This window comes from Strigops habroptila, chromosome 3 (assembly GCF_004027225.2).
Source record: "Strigops habroptila isolate Jane chromosome 3, bStrHab1.2.pri, whole genome shotgun sequence".
Lineage (NCBI taxonomy): Eukaryota > Metazoa > Chordata > Aves > Psittaciformes > Psittacidae > Strigops > Strigops habroptila.
In genome coordinates, this window is record NC_044279.2 from 74,733,938 (window position 1) to 74,751,069 (window position 17,132).

Here is a 17,132-nt window from a genome sequence, read left to right on the forward strand (position 1 = left end):
TGCTCCTAAGCCTAAGGTGCCAGGACAGTAATCTGGTGCTGGGCATCAGCGACACAAGCTGCTCACTGGAATGGTGCCACCAACATGGCAATCCACCCTTTCTTAGCCACCCAAAACTCCATCTGCATTCTGCCTCTTTGGGCAACACTCTCAGGTGTCCCAGAAACCAGATAACTCACTACACAACTAATCTTGCATTAAGCATAAGAAAATATACACACATTCTAAAATGCTCTGCACTGGCAAGAGCATTTCATACAATATGTATCTCACTGCCAAGAAAACGTCTGAGGGAACATACCACATACCCTTTCACAGTTTCTCTCCCTGCATGTAGGCAAAGAATGCAAGATGCTCTTAACAAAAGGAATATGCAAGATTCTCACCATAGTCTGAAAATGACTGAAGCTACACTTCAGGTCTTAGAACTATGGGGACTGTTTGATTTTCCTATTTCCTCACTGTGACCTCTCATTTTCAAGAGTACAGAGAAACAGTTCTGTCAGGTGTTAAGAATTGGAAGGGATTCTGACTCTCTTAAATTTGCTATCAGCATCCTGACATTTTCCCCACCTGGCCTGTATAATCTAGGTGTACACTCTAAAGGGGTCCCTGGATTTTCCAGAAATGGGAAAGGCTAAGCGGTTTGAAAGCACCCAATAAATGCCAGTGTTTTGTGCTGGCTGATTCCCCTTATTAGCTCTGAAGGATAGGAATGATTGAAAATAGTTTTTCTCAGCATTTCTGCACTGATGAAAAATGCAGTTAGAGAGGCTACATGTTGTTACCATTAAAATTACTATTATTACGATGACGATGATTGTTCCGTGGGAGGATCTCACCAGGGCAAGTCTGAATAATTGGTGCTTCAGTGGCTTTATGTGCAAGCATCATGCTCACTTTCGCAAATACACCTGCAAGTTCATTCTCTCTCCTCCACACACAATCACTGACACAATCTAATACCTACGAGCCATCCAGCACTAAAAATGTTAAACTGCGGGGGAGCTAGAATACTTTCTTATTCCAGGATGCAGAATATTGAACGTACCATCTCTACACATTTACTAGCTATCACTATCAAATGCTTGCCATCATCAAATACCAGGCTAATTTAGGCTTTCAATCTTCAAAGCAATTTGTATCCCTGTTCCTTCATGCTGCATGTAGCTTCTCCTAACCATGATAATGGCTCAGCCTAAAGACTGGTGGGATTTTACCCTGATATGTTAATAGCTGTTGCACTTGCAGACATTGATCTGTGCAGAAGGACTCTATCCCTCACTTTAAGCCAAACTATACTTTTATATAGCATAACAGGCACAGGCCTCTATCCTCTTCTAACTCCCCTAGGGCCTACTGTACTGTGATGGCAAATAATTATTGCCATCATTATGTGCTTATTAGGACACAAAAGCATCAGCAGGACCAGAAGGCGAATCTGTAAGCGCTGGGAAACCAGCGTGTCTGTGATGGGCCAGGTTTGGCTCAGGCAGGGCTTAGGCGTGGCTGGGAATTGTAGCCTGCAGACTGCATGTGCCTGTGAGCAGCCCCTGACGGTCATGTGTCTGCCTGCATCTAAATAAAAACTCCTGCATCAGTGAAGATGATGGCATTTAAGGTAAGAATTAAACGAGGTTTGTTGAACAGGGACCTCCTGGGCGGTCGAGTTAAGAAAGACTAATCTGGTGGGGAAAAAGACTTGTCTTTTCTGACCAGTTTCTTCAGGCTGTTTCTTGAGCTCTTTCACCTGTCTTGAATCCTTTGCAGTAATGAACGAGCGCTTTGGAAGATGCTTGGGGTACTTTGCCTTTCTCTTGCCTGCCACCTTTGGACAGTTGATTGGAATGGGCATCAGGGTGGCATGATGCCTTCACTTGCAGTAGCCCCGAGCGTGCTGTTCAGATGTGCTGACTGGTCCTGACTCTCCACCTGTGCAGTGCATCCACTATGAGGGTGCTGAGGCGCTGGCACAGGGTGTCCAGAGAAGCTGTGGCTGCCCCATTCCTGGCAGTGTTCAAGGCCACGTTGGACACAGGGGCTTGGAGCAACCTGCTCTAGTGGAAGGTGTCCCTGCCCGTGGCAGGGGGTTGGAACTGGGTGAGCTTAAGGCGCCCAGCCCGGCTCCCACCCGGCCATCGATGCGCTCGGCAATCCCGCACCCTGCCTTCTCCCCCCCGCCGCGGGTGCCACGTTGGAGATGCTCGGCGCTCGCCTGGCTCCCCCTGGCCGCGGCGCCGGGCGGGTGTCCCTTGTCTCCCTCTCCAAGATGGCGGCGGCGGGCGGTGGCGGCGCGGCGGGAAGCGGCGGTGCTGCGTGAGGCGGTCGTGCCACCTCCCCGCCCTGCGGCTGCCGCTCGGCACCGGCGGGACCTGTCGCCGCTGGGCGGTCCCGCCGCCGGGGCGCGCTCGGGCCTGCTGCAAGGGCGGAGCCGCGGGCTGGAGTGAGGCCGGAGCCGGGTCGGGTGAGGCGACCCGCGGGCAGGCAGCAGCGGGGCGGCCGAGCCCGCTTTAAACGGAGGCGGCGGGAGGGGCGCGGGCGGTGGCGGGGCCGGGCCCTGGGGGTATTGGCGCGCATGCGCGGGGCTGGGCCGCGGGGTGCTCCAGGGGTGCGGGGTGGCCCCGGTGCTGGCCCTGGGTCTGTGGTGGGGTCGGTGTTAGCGTTTGTCCCCTCCGCCGCGGTCGGGATTCCCGCCTGCCCCCGTGGCTCCTCCAGGTCCCCGGGAGCGGTGGCGGGAAACGGGGCGAGGGAACCCGGCCCGAACCGCCGCCCCTCCGCTTCCAGCCACCGCTGTCGGTCGCCGGTGGGGTGTGCAGCCTCCCTCCGGGACCGGAGTCGCTGTGGGGTCCGGGGGCTGCGGAATAGCAATGCTTGGCCTTGGTCCCGCTAGTGTGTGCATTAAGGAAGGGGAGATGTGGAGGGAGAGCTTCTGCACTGAACCTGTGTGATTACTGCTGAAACCGAACAAGTTGGAGCAGGGGAAACAAATGAGGGTTTATAGATGATGCTAGTTAAGAATATGTTTTGTCTTTGCAGGGTTAAAGGCTTAGGTTATAAGCTCCTGTGGGTGTTATCTACCAACCTTTATACCTGCCAAGCAGATAAAATTTAAAAAGAGAGTAAAAGGTATGCATGTAGCTAAAAAACAATCTTAGTTTCTCCACATCATCCATAGTTCCTCCACATCATCCGTTCATGAATGACTGTCTTCAGCTTTGTTTTCCTGAGCAGTATCTAGATTAGGTCCTTATCCTCTTGAACACAGTGCTTTAGTATCAGGTGTATTCCCACTGAAGTCGCTGTCACATCTGAATATCATGAAATGTTGACAAGATCTGGTTCAAGATTGGGAGCCTACAAGTTGCAAAATGCTCTTTTTCTATTCCAAATTGCAGTGCTCTGGTGTGTATACATAAATTCTGCCTACAAATTGCTGTGCTTGCTACCAATGATATATACTTAGAATACTGACTTAACGCATTTTGTGACAGGTGGTTTCCCAAAACCTGAAGAAATTATATGTACTCCTATGAATTTAAACAGAAGTATTTCCCATGTAACTGCAAGCTTGATTTAGTTGGGACTTTGTTGTTTCACTTGAGTAACCACTATAGGATTAATATGTTGTACATCCTCAGCCAGTTATTTATAAAATTAGGGTGCATACAGGGATGTTTAAGCAGAGGGATGTACAAGAGTTTCCTGCTCTCAAGGTATTCAAATGTGACTGGCAAGATTGAACAAGCCACAAGGTCTCTGTGGCTGAATGCTTACACATGGAAGTGTTCAAGGTCAGGTTGGACAGGGCTTGGAGCAACCTCATCTAGTGGAAGGTGTCCCTGCCTGTGGCAGGGGGTTGGAACTGGATGAGCCTTAAGGTCTCTTCCAGCCCAAACCAGTCTGTGATTCTATGTGTGCACATACACACAAACATACAAAATCAGTTAGGTGCAATTAAGGTTTAATCGCTTATGAGCAGAAGGTTGTTCTTTTGATGTTAAGCCGGTCACTGACTGAAGAACTATAGCTATTTACTCTGAGAGAACCAGAGTGCAGCTATTCCATAAGGATACTGTCCTGCTCTGTGTCAGCAGCTATGGGACAGAATTACATAGTTCTAGCAGGCCTGAAACCTGGGGGCTGCCAGGGGTTGTGGTGCTATCAAGGCCTAGTGAAAGGAGTGCTTTCTTCCATTCCCTCTCCTAGGCTGGCACTCAGAATGGCTGCAGTGGTAGTGTTGGGAAACATACCAGAAGGATGCATACCTTCACTACAGAATGTGTGATCCTTTACTTGAAAAGATTTGAAGTAATTCTTTTGTGGTACAATGATTTCTACCTGGTTCCTTCTTTTCTTCACTTCATCTGAGATTCAGGGGTTTGAAATCTCTCTTTAAACATCCCACTCTTTGCTATAGTGGCTCCTGACCAAAAAAAATGGCTTCGACACAAGTTTGGGGGCAGTTTTGCGTGTCACGAAAATCCAACTCAGCTATTTTCTCATCCTCTTTCTGGTTTTGTAACTAAACTATTTCAGTGATTTGGAGATTTTAGAAGGAAGAGGTGGTATTTTGTATCTTTAAAATGATAGAAGAACAACTTCTGATTTAATTTTAGAAAAATATTCTGTCAAGCCTGAAGAGTGAGCATGAACCAACCAGAAGGTAGACTCCTTTCCTTTCCCACTGTCTTCTAGAGAATATTCACGTGGTTCAGAGGAAGTTTCCCATTTTACATCATGGTTCTTTATGGGAGGGTTATTTTCATTCTCTGTTTCTCAGACCTTTTCCTGTAGATGGGAACGGGGGAAGGAGCCCAGACGTGGCAACACATTCTCAGGCTCCTGCAGGACCACCATGGCTTATGATGACTCCAAGAAGAAAGAAGGTATGACTGCTTCATAATCTCAGAGGGAGTTGATAAAAAAGGGGGTACGCTCTGCAGTCCTTGCCAGGCCATGCAGTTAGAGTGGGAAAGGAACCTAGTATGCTGTGGAGCCCTTAAATTAAACCTGGCCAAGTTGCTGGAGGATCCCAAGCCCTTGACTTCCAGGTGTAAAGTACTGGCATAAGAATTTGAAAGAAATAGGTGGTATTTCCTAGTGTAAACACTTTGATGTTTACAGGGAAATTCTGCCACTGCAGCCATTCTTGTCCCTGCTGGGTCAATGGAATGGGAGACCAGGGATAAGGATATGTTTAGTCATGATAACATTTTTAGGTCCAGTTGTCTTTAGGAGGAAATATATAAGGGTTAGAAGTGAAATCTTGACGACTGTGTTACAGCATGTCGTGATTTAAGTCCACGACACAGCATTAGAGCACTGAGCCCCATCCTTGTGGTCAGAGAGTACAAACTGTAATCTTTTAGGCCCCTGTGCTTGTTGGGTTTTGTGCATCACTCTGCCAACATCCACTGTTCTCTTATTTTGTGCATAGTCCACATGTTTATCATTCCTTAGTGGGGTATTTAACTTCTTCCTTTTTGTTTTTCCCTTTCATGTAAATCTTAGAGTTCCTAGAGAGTGACCGAAGTGTTGATGACGGGCTGGCAACTGGCAGGATACAGCGAGAGAAGAAGCGCTTTTACAAGGATCTGCGGCAAGAGGAAGACGAGATAGCAGCTCAGGTCAGGAAGCCCTCAGAGAACAGGTTGAAGGTGTAAGCATATATATAAAGCTAGTGATGGAATGGGATGGATGGGTTTCTTTTTCTTTTTCATATAGAAATGCATGTCAAAGACAGCAAGAGCAGCTAATCATGTCCTGCAGTGTTCAGTAACTTTCCTGGGGAAAAAGAGGGGGTCAAACCCAATTACAGCTGATTCTGATTTTTCAGGCCTCAGAAAATAGGATAGTAGGATGCTGTCCTAGCCTTGATGTAGAACTATGCAAATCATAAGATAGTATGAAGAACTATCTTCATGATTTTAGACTTTATCATTGTATGAATAGCTAGCAAAGCATGAATGTAATGTTAACTGATGCACTGTTGTCTTCCTAATTCTGCAGACAGCCTGAAACGATACCTCTTGAGGGGTATGAACTTGCCCTATTCACCTCTTAGGGGCCTGAACTCTGAAATCACGTAGTGTCAGCTGAAGTTAAAATTTCTGCTGTTACTCCAAGATGACTACCTTGTAATTTTTTTATTACTATTTTTTTTTAATCTGGAAGAGAAGTTCTTGTTTGAAGTCTTCTACCATGCAGATGGAATTCTGAAGAGAAGCTTCATTTTCAGACCATAAATTCATCAAGATACAAATGATAATTTGGTGACATGACATATTAAGGACAATTTTTTGGCCCATCATTTTAATTTTCACCTCTTCGTACCTTCTTTCACTTTTTCTGTCTTTTTCAGCCCATTAAACATGAACTGCTCACCTTCATTTTCAAGGCTTGACAGCCTGTGCATGCTTAGTTATTTCTTAGCTTTATTAAGGAGTAGACATCTGTCTTTTATCAACTTAACAGCTGAACTCCAAGTGCTGACTTTTACTGCCCATTTCTTAACACTTTCAAATGTGCTTTTTCAAATTTTCTGGTGTATTGCTTCTCTCACTTGGTGAGAGCAACCTATAGAGATCTGTCTTTCCATTTCCTTATAGCCCAGTTGTGCTGCAATGCATACAGAAAGCTTGGTGCTGGTTAAGTGGCTGATGTGCTAAAATGAAACCTGACTAATACAATTCTTTGTATTCTCCCTCCTACCCTTACCATGTTTTTTATCGCTTAACTTAAATCTACACTGAGATCTCTTGGGAAGAGAGTGCGTTTGCTTTGCTTGTTTTAGCACCTAGAGTAATGATCCTGGTTCATACCTAGGGTTCCTTGATGTTACCATGGTACAAATAACTCTGGATATCTCCTACAAATTATTATCTGTGTCAGTAATCCATGTGAATCTCATATTATTTCCCTCTTGTTTGTCAGCAACTTTATTCTTCCTATCCTAGGACAGCGAGCGTTCTCCAGGGACAGAACCTCACAAAAAGAAGAAAAAGCACTCCTCTGATGAGTTCTGCTACAGAGGTAAGACAGTAATGAAGCAGGGGAACAGGCTACCAGATCATGACTTTATGGAAAGGATGCTGTTAAACCTGTGTCATCAAACTTTGTGGTTAGTACTTTATGGGGGGAGAGTACATCAACATGTCTCAGGACAAGTAATCAGAAACCTGATGCTGATCAGTGCCAGATAGCAGAAGATTAGGCAATGATATTTCCAGAGTCTAGCTTAACCAGTTTCCGCTGTTGGGAGTAGAGATCTTCCATCCCCTTTTCGTTTAAAAATTGTAGTTTTCTAACCTATTCCTTCCCTTTTGACATTTGCATTTCTTTTTTCCTTATTGCAATACAAAATTTAGTTTTACTTGCAGATAGTATTACTTTTGCTGAATTTATGAAATAGAGCTGGCTACAAGCTTCAGAGATCTTCTGTTTAAGCCAGGATGTAAATCTGTCAGCTGCGATCATGTCTTGCTTATTCCTACTTCAGTTCTTTGCACTAGTGTAATGCTGTCTTTAAGGGAATCATCTTTATGTACATTTCTCTTGACCTTTTTCAGGTGTTACAGCTCTGGATCTACCATCAAAGAAGAAGAAAAAAGCAGTTTCTAGCCCATCCTCAGCTGATACAACCATGGATTTACTCAAGGCTATCACCTCACCTTTGGCCACAAGCTCAAAGTCTTCAAAGAAGACCTCTGAAAAATCATCTTATTCTTCATCTGGCCATTCCGAAAGCAAAAAAGAGCACCCCAAGAAGAAGCTGAGTGGGAGCAGTGGGGAGCACTCAGTGGATGATGGTAGCTTCCACAAATCTAAAAAAATGAAACCTCTCTATGTGAACACAGAGACACTTACTCTTCGTGAGCCTGATGGCTTAAAGATGAAGCTCATCCTTTCACCGAAAGAGAAAAGTAGTGCAGCAGACGATGATTCTTTCTCTTACTCTTCAACACCAGCAGCTTCAAAGAAATCTTCAAAGAAATCAGCTCGAGATGAGCAAGGCTCATTCCTGCTGGGTCATGAACTGCAGAGCTTTCTGAAGTCATCCCGGAAGAAGCACAAGCCACCTCCAGAGTCACATCCACCTTCTGAGAGTTTTGGTGCTGACACCTCCGTTTTTTCAGAGGGCCACGGGAGCGAGTATGAGATTTCAGGTATGGAGGCACCACCAGAATCTGGCTCCTCTTCTGGTGGGGAGTTGGAGGCTGGAGAGCTGGTGATAGATGACTCCTACCGGGAAATCAAGAAGAAGAAGAAGTCAAAAAAAAGTAAGAAAAAGAAAGACAAGGAGAAACACAGAGAGAAGAAGCACGCTAAGTCTAAAAAGAGTTCTGGGCACAGTTCTTCTGAAGTAACAGTGTCACCACCACCTCCTCCCATTACCCACTATGTTCTTCCTCCACCTCCTCCTGCTGTTTTTCACTCAGATGGTCAAAGTGAGAAGAGAAGGAAGAAGGAAGACAAGGAGAAGGACAAAGCTGAGAAATGGGAAAAGGAAAAGGAGAGAGAAAAGGAAAGAGAAAAAGAAAAAGAAAGAGAAAAAGAAAAGGAAAGAGAAAGAGAAAAGGAAAGAGAAAGAGAAAAAGAAAAGGAAAGAGAAAGAGAAAGAGAAAAAGAAAAGGAAAGAGAAAGAGAAAAGGAAAGAGAAAAAGAAAGAGAAAGAGAAAAGGAAAGAGAAAGAGACAGAGAAAAGGAAAGAGAAAGAGACAGAGAAAAAGTAAGGAAAAATCAGAGGAAAAATAGAAATTGGGTGGTGGGTAATAGTGAATTAGGCACTCCATTACAAAGGCATGTTAAATTGAAACAGAAGGATAACTAATACCAGGATCTATGGTTTGACTGAAGCATGTTTGGAAAAATGTGCCAGCCACTGTGATTTCTCTTTGTAGTGAAAGGAATACACATCGTTCTGGTTTTGTGGCACAGGCCGTCTTCAGGCGATAGAGGTTCTTTAAAGAGGTTATACTTAATTTGCTTGGTACAGGTTATGTACGAAGCACAACTGCATCATTTTCTAAGGTAACTGATTCTACCTGCTGCCAGGCAGACTTTTTGACTAGTGATCTAGTCCACCATCACAGTTCCTGTAAAAAGGAATTGAGCTCTAGCCTGGCAGGTGAAGACATTTACCCATTTACTCTTGTATTCAAATGAAATTCTAATTCTTACGGACTGCCACATTCCCAGTTTCGTTCTGTACCCATAAATTCAATTTTCCATGGTTAGTGTATAAAAATGTGACTAGGAGAAATGGTAGTTAGCATATGAATGAGTTTACAGGTGATACAACTGTAGCTGTGTAAGTATATAAATGGGGAAAAGCAGTTTCTCTCAGTTCAGGTAGACAAGAGTTGCTTTGTGTCCGGAAATGGGCCCAAGTTTGTTCAGCCATTATTCTGTTCTATTTGGTAAGTTTATCCTGATCATAGCTCAGCAACTGCTTCTGCCTCTGCTGTCAGGATATTTATACTGTCTGTTTTCCTGCCAATTTGAAGTGTTTTGGAAGGATGGAACAAAACATGATGACAACTGAATTGTTTTGATAGATCTGCACTAGGTACCATGAATAGTGGGACAGATATATTTTTTTTATTATTTTAAATTTTAGAACTGAGATGTATTAACAAAGAAGTGTATTGATCCTGAATTGAGAATGGCAGGTTGTTGAAACTTATGAATGAAATGCATTGATAAGAGTGGTTGCAAGAAAAGCCTTGTACTAAGACTGATTCTGGCTGGTTCCTGTGCTTTCATAAACACCACATTCAGCCAGAACATGTAAAACACTGCTTTTTTAGGTTCCTGGTCTAAGCACCGTGTCTTTCCTTTAGTCTTCAATAAATGACAAATTCTTACTTAATTTAAGTAGGTGTCATGATATTTAAAAATCTTTGTTTCTTTTTCTTCTTTTGACTAGCCAAAGAAGAAAAACATGTCTGCCTATCAAGTGTTCTGTAAGGAATATCGTACGAATATTGTGTCTGAGCACCCTGGAATAGGTGAGACAGTAATCCAGCCTTCTCTTCTCTTGATCATACACCAGTCGGATTAATTAGCAGAACATATCATCTCTCTTTCATACCAACCTCTGTAACTTTGCAGAATGCAAAGAATCTGCCAATTTTCTTTGAATAAGAGGTGACAAAGGGGACAGAAGTGGATTTCATTATTTGGTTTCATTGTATTTTAACCAACTGTGAAGCTGGATGAAGAAATTGCTAGCTCTTTCGTTTTTTACTTAGAGAGTTACTTTCATTGTGTCACCTTCCCGTATATACACATGTGACTTCATATTCCCAGTATTGGCTTGTTTTCATTTTAAAGAGTACTGGGATTCCGCACGGGCAGTCATTTTCAGGGCACCGTGGAGAGTTCCAGTTATGGAATGAGTTGCTTCCTAAATGTGTATGCATGGGCCAGGAAATTTCCTATGTTCTCTCCATGATACTATCATTTAATTTTTTTTTAAACATCTGTTTTAAACAGTTTTCTTCTTTCCTCCTACCAGATTTTGGAGAGTTAAGTAAAAAACTGGCAGAAGTGTGGAAGCAGCTACCTGAGAAGGATAAATTGGTGAGTGTGTGTGACATGTTTTTGTAAACCAATTTGTCTAAACTAGGTACTGAGGTTGGAACGTGCCGGCAGCATTGCCACAATAGCTTGAAAAATACTACCTATGCCCCCAAAGTATGGAAATACTGCCCTTGTGATCGTAAAAGCATCCATTTCCTTCTCATGGTATTGCTTCACCAGTTAGCTACTTAGCATCATTCTGCCTCCAGGTCTTGGCATCAGGTAACAGAATTGCTTAATGTTATGAATATGTCTTTTCATGGCATGGTAACTGCAGATCTGGAAACAGAAAGCTCAGTATCTCCAACACAAGCAGAATAAAGCAGAGGCTACTACTGTGAAGAGAAAGGCATCGTCTTCAGATGGTGCACCAAAAATAAAAGGTAATTGTTGCACTTCATTTGCTCTGGTCTTTTTTCTTGGACAGGGAAGATAGTGTTGCCCGTGAGATTTGAACTTTACGAAGTAAATAGGCTTGTAAGTAAAAGAATGAAAGAAGATAATATGGAATTTGACTTTGTCTGTTTCCAGCTTCTCCAACAGGAGTGATTTCCCCTCATAAGAAATCCCCCACCAGCACTGTGGTGGTGCCTTCCTCACCAGCCAAAGCCCCTGAGACAGATCCTATTGACGTAGCTGCACACTTACAGTTGCTGGGTGAATCTCTGAGCCTTATTGGACACAGACTGCAGGAAACAGAGGTGAGTCTGTAACCAGCAATGCCACAGTGACGTCGTGTCATGTACACACAGGATTGGGGTGGGAATTACTATTTTATTTTACTTACCAGTTTAACCAATGCTTTTGCGTTAGGAAGAGAAATTAGAGATGGTGTGTCCCGTTTCTCTGATGCACTGCTCTTTGTTTCCCGTGAAATAAAGCATCTCGTTTCTTAGGCATCACAGACAGACAGGTCCTTTGCAGCTCTAGGTCTTTGAAAGCAGTTCTTAGTTCAGGAAACTCTTCAGTCTTTTCTTACTGTATGTTCACCTTGGATCTGGTACTTCCTTGCTGTCTTTGCCAGTCTCTGGTCCAGTTTCTGTTACTGTCTCAAGCCTTCTTAGAAAACCATCAGCCTTTACCAAGATGGTTTTTGCATGTCCTGTTGTTTTCTGGCAGTATCATATTGCCAGTGCTTTGATAGGGGCTACTATTGTTTCAACTTACCTGGTAATGTAGAAGCTGTCATATTTTAACATTTTCCTACTGTTAGATGATAGCGATCCGGTGCAGGCACACACACAGACGTGCGCTTCCAGAACTCAGCCCAGCCTATAAGGAGAACACACATTTGGCTCAAATAATGTAATTGAATTTTATGGCTAGTGTGATCATCTCATGCCACTATGCTTGCTTGTTTTATCAGCAATGAAATAAATGTCCTTGCATTTTGGTTTTGGTGTGACCTATTAAAGTCGTTCTTCAGAGGAACAACCAAAGGAAAATGTCCCCCTTTACAGAAAGGCACACAAACAAATTCCCTTTCCTGAAAGTATATCAATGACTAAAGCATTTGTTACAGACTTAGCATTTCTTTAGACTTAATAATAAACCAGCCATTGTCTTTAGGACGTGCGTAGTTCACAAAATAGATGGTACGAAATGGCAAAGAAATGACATTGCAGGAAAATCTGGAATTAAAAGTTTTATGCAACTTTCTGACCTTTTCAGTTGTTACCTGTATTTTTCCTACACCACTTGCTCAAGAGTGAGGATACTGTATCTGCATGAGAATTGAAGGAACCATAATTTCCACTAGTCATCCCTATCCATTTTGTTTTTCTCTCCTTACAGGGAATGGTGGCTGTTTCAGGAAGTTTGTCAGTACTTTTAGATTCAATCATCTGTGCTTTGGGCCCGTTAACGTGTCTGACCACACAACTACCTGAGTTGAATGGCTGCCCTAAGCATATTTTGGTGAGTTCCTTGTGGTTATTCCCATTCTAGCACTGGTAATTTCAGTAGTCCAGCTAGGTTTTTTATGCATCAGTCTTATGATGTGATTATAATTCCAGAGCAGTAAGAAAATTGTCTTGGTCATACACTTTTATAGAGGAATATTTCTTGACATTGTTTCAGATGTTACTGTTCTATGATACTGTGCAACTTTTTTCTCCCAGTGGCAACTGGCCTAGTATTTGTAGCATTGATTGCAGTGGGTGCAGGTCATGTTTTAGTGACTGAATCAATCCATCTGAATCAAATAAAAGCATCTGTACAAATATCACTATTTATGAAAGCACTAATTTTTCATAAAAATAAACCTCACCTTCTAGTTGCTTTGTATTACACAATCTGTTTTTCCTTTAGTAGCACAAAAAATAATTTGTGATCTCAGGATTCCTAATGTGATTGAGTAGAGCCTTTCACATGTGGCTGTAACATTCTCCAAGGAAAATAAAACAGCCTCTGTCTTAAGGAATTGCATAACTAAAGGCTCTTTTCCACTTTAAACTACTAATATTGAGCTGTAATTTAGCAACAGCTTGTGGCATCTATGTAGCATGATGTGGACATAGATTAAGATGGCAGCAGCGTAAAAGGAATCAGGAGTCATACCTCCAACAGGAGACATCAATAAAGCAGTGAAGGAGAGGAGCAGAAATGAAAAATAAATATATAGTCTGCGGAAGTTAAGAAATTAAAACCGAATCTCTCAGAGAACAACAAAAAATGGGATATGAATTGGTATGTTATAAAAGAGCAGCCCAAACATTGATTCATTTTGAGAATGGACAATTAGCAACAGCAAAAAAGTTGACAGCTTAGGCTGTCAGCTCCCACAAACTGGCTCTCTGCACAAAAGCTGAGTCAGAGGGGTGTTCCCATCCTACACCATGGGAAAACATCCTATGCTTTTTTTCCTTCTTGCTTGCCAAATGCACTCAGAGCAAAGACACCACATGACTAATGGTGCCTGTATTGGAAATTTGATCATCTTATTGTTACAAGGAGCAATGGCGCTTTAGGTGGATTAAGGCACTTACCTTTCACTTCTGAAAACTGGCATTTAGACTTGATAATAAATAAATTATTCCGATTTTCACTATCAGATACATAATGATGGTGGTGGTTTAAGATGGATAAAATTGTCAGTGCTCGTGTTGCATGTAGAATGTAATTTATCTTTTCAGTCAGTAGGTGGCATTGTTGAATTCCAAATCCACAACTGGTTCAGCTCTAGCTCCTCTGTCGTCAGCAATTAAAAGTTGATATTCCTAGGGCTGCCTTCAGCCAGCCAGCGACAGGCTTGAGCTAACTGAAATACTGCATTTGCAGAACATACGGATAATATACTGTTGGGTCTTTTTTTTCTGATGTGCATGAGAAGGACTCTTATTCTCAGAATTCTGTTATGTTTTGCAAGAAAAACTGCAAAAGGGCACTTCTTTTTCCTATCTGACACCCTCTTAGTGGGTGTGTTTAAGGGTTTTCCTCTTTTACTCTACAGACTTTCATAAAGGATTTGTGAGTGTAAAGTCAAGTAATGTTGGAGTTTTTTTAATGTGCTAAACTTTGATCACTTTGCTCTAATCCTTATCACAAGTCTTTCCTGTGGTTGATGTGATAGGGTCAGTGTGGTTTGTTTCAAATTCAGAGACAGAGTATAGGGTTCGTAAGGAAGAAGTCGCTCAAGGAAAGCCTCAAGCATTTTCATTGTTTCCAAGTGCCTACAAATACTGAGGCTACCTTTATGTTTCGTTAACTTACACTGGCAAAAAGTGAAAATAAGCCTAGCACTGGTAGCGATGACCAGACAAATTGGCTTGTCTCATCATATGGTAACTTGTAAGACAAGTTAACATGCTTAATACCCTTGTCCGTGTCATTTTCTAAGGATTTTGAGTCATTACCTGACACTAAAAAATACTGACCTTCTTTTCCCAGTCAAACACACTAGACAACATCGCCTACATCATGCCTGGACTTTGATGGGAAAGAATCCTGGGATATACTCAACCTCTGCATAACTGACTTGTGTACATATGCACTACGCCGGCTCTCCTGAAGGGCTCCGTGTGTAGGGTTTTAAACTTTTATATCTGTGTAGTATATACATAGGATTGTAACTATTTGACTTCTGTTTTATGAAAAGTTGTGAAGTTAAGCTGAGAAAACTCTTTCGTGTTGGTGGGTGAAATGTCCTCCAATCTGAAAATATTTTGTACAAAGAATTCAGAAAGCTTTTGGGATACTCGCCTTAAATTCAGATCCTTTAGTTGGGGAAGCAGCCAGAAAATGGACTTCTTGATATAAAGAAAAAGGTCACCATGAGAAGGGGTCATTGAAACAGATGGCCCAGATTGGTTGTTGACTCTCCATCCTTGATGATACTCAGACACTGAATGACCAGTTTGCTGTAGTTGGACTTTTTCTAAGCAGAGGGATGGACCAGATGACCTCCTGATATCCCTTCCAACCTAAAGTATTGTGATATTCTTTGGGCAGGTAGAGATGGTAATATATTTTGGACCAAGGAATAGAACTGAACTCGTCACCAGCCCTATTTCTAAATGTTTTTCAGTTTAAAATCTGCTGCTTGAGGGGAAAGCTGGATAGCTGATCAAAGATAGAGAGGTCTTTGCCTCTTGGTCACTTCTTCTAACCCCCCCTCTTCAGACAGTAATAACCGAAAGTTGTCAGCATCAGCTGGCATTTGAAGTACAGTGGAAAATGACAACAAATTTAATCTCTTCTTGTGGACTTGCATCCAAATCGTCATTAGCACAGTATACCAACCAACTGCATTGGCCTGAGAGAATGAACCTCCTGCTGATTTTTCCAGGGTGTGGTCAGCCTGCTTTGATGGAGGAGAGCATGGAAGCAGATGGGAAAAACTTGGATTGCTTCTGCCCATCTTGCACCTGTTTTGTGAACAGACAGCTTTGGTTTCTGAGATCGCTCATCCCTTTCACCAGCAGTACTGACAGAGCTGTGGTGTTGCTGTGAGGCAATGAGTAGTGACCAGTTAGAAGCAGTTACGACTGAGTAAGGCACATGTGGGTCGAAGGGACCAATTCCCCTTCCTTCCAGCCACATACTTGGTGTTTGGTTTTCTGCTCCTCTGGAAGAGGACCCGCAGGAGAGCACTTGATTCTCATATAGGCTTTTGTGTGTTTGTATGTACATGTATGTGGTGTTCACATCATATGTATTTAACTTTTACCAATATCTGTAACAGATTTTAATTTATCCTGTATATTTCTCTCTCTCTCTCTCTATGTGTATATATATATACATAATTTAAAAGCAAAAATCCATCCCTCCACCAACAGTGTGTGGAAAATACAAATCAAGTTTGCCTCTCCCCACTTCCTGCAGGAATCAGCTGTATGTGTAGTAGTAAGCATTGGCGTTGTATGGGGAAACACCAGGAAGGTTTTAAAGCATTTACAGAAACAGGCTATCTTGTGAAGGTAGGTAGAACCACTGAAATATAATTTAACTCTAGCCTTTCCAGGCTTATAGAAGTTTTTAAATGAGAAGAATGCTTTTTTACTTCCAGTCTGAATTCTAGCTTGTTTTTCAAGATGGTTGAAAGTGAGATGTTCCTCATTGTGGCTAAGCCCCAAATCATGTTCAAATCCTCAGGTGTGCAGGAGCGTTTTTCCTCCCCTTCCTCTTTGCCACGTATTCCCCAGCTGTGCCTGTAGAAGGTAGTCTTGTCTCTTACAGAGCTTTTCTCAGTGCAGTGTTAGGTTTTCTCAGCCAGTGGAGGAGGCAGAAGGTTCTCAGTCCAAGCCTCACACCAGACTGTACATGTTTTAACAATGTATGACTAATTCCAGTGAGCCTGTAATTGGGAAGGGCCCAGGAGGGAGGCAGTCCCAATCCTGATGCAGATCCCGGCCTGTCCTAAAGCATCTGCTGTTGGGAGCAACGTAAAATCACTGGCTCTTTCCAGCCCTTCACAACAGAGCATCGTGGTGAAGGTGTGGACCTGCTCTCTAAGGAACAGAAGGGGATCAGCTTTAGCTTTGTCATCTGCACAACAAACCTCTTTGACAAGTGAAACACACACACACAACCCTGGTGTATTGTATTTTTATTAAAATTTGTACACTTTGTATAATCTGTATCTTGTGGTATTTGGTACTAGAGGGAAAACTTTGGCAAGACTTAGTTTTTATATTTTTTGTTATTTTCTTGCTGTTTGATCCAGATTACAATTGTACAAGGACACTGTGGGGTTGGTTTTTTTTTTTGTACTGTACTTACAATATAATTTTCTTTTGTAACATTTGGAGTATTGTCATTCATTTCTGGCATCCACCGTGTTTTTGGCAGCTGTCATTACTACTACTATTTACTGTTTCTCAGCACAACGCCTCCCAGTTAAACTCTTTAAACCCAGTTTGCAGGCAAGCTGTTCCATTCCCAGGAGCACCGGTCAGCCAGAACACCGCTCCAGGACTACCGGCGTATGGGGACCTTTCCGAAGGGACACCCGGCACCGAACACTGCACATGGCACCGCGGCTCCGGTGGGCTTCGCGGCGTTAGGGCGAGGACAGCACAGGGGACCGGAGGGGAGTACGCGGGTGGCGG

General features: G+C 42.9%; 1 protein-coding gene across 3 annotated transcripts; it reads left to right on the forward strand.

Moving 5' to 3' along the window:
• The first annotated feature begins 1,560 nt into the window (after window positions 1-1,560).
• HMGXB4 (HMG-box containing 4) lies at window positions 1,561-16,823 on the forward strand. 3 transcript variants are annotated; one of them, XM_030477993.1, is made up of 12 exons: window positions 2,210-2,464; window positions 3,037-3,126; window positions 4,781-4,886; window positions 5,512-5,627; window positions 6,957-7,032; window positions 7,569-8,728; window positions 9,929-10,010; window positions 10,520-10,584; window positions 10,862-10,967; window positions 11,116-11,285; window positions 12,379-12,501; window positions 14,473-16,823. In XM_030477993.1, the coding sequence occupies exons 3-12, from the start codon at window positions 4,856-4,858 to the stop codon at window positions 14,515-14,517; spliced, it is 1,974 nt and encodes a 657-aa protein (XP_030333853.1). In that variant the 5' UTR covers window positions 2,210-2,464; window positions 3,037-3,126; window positions 4,781-4,855; the 3' UTR covers window positions 14,518-16,823. The 3 variants fall into 3 exon arrangements, with proteins under 3 accessions (XP_030333852.1, XP_030333853.1, XP_030333855.1); XM_030477992.1 differs by lacking the exons at window positions 2,210-2,464; window positions 3,037-3,126 and adding an exon at window positions 1,561-1,621; XM_030477995.1 differs by lacking the exon at window positions 3,037-3,126 and having other exon boundaries at window positions 2,222-2,464.
• Window positions 16,824-17,132: the final 309 nt, after the last annotated feature.

Coding starts and splice junctions, on each gene's coding strand:
- HMGXB4 (XM_030477992.1), top strand. Junction 4,887..5,511: donor TGACTCCAAGAAGAAAGAAG/GTATGACTGCTT, acceptor TGTAAATCTTAG/AGTTCCTAGAGAGTGACCGA. Junction 5,628..6,956: donor AAGACGAGATAGCAGCTCAG/GTCAGGAAGCCC, acceptor TTCCTATCCTAG/GACAGCGAGCGTTCTCCAGG.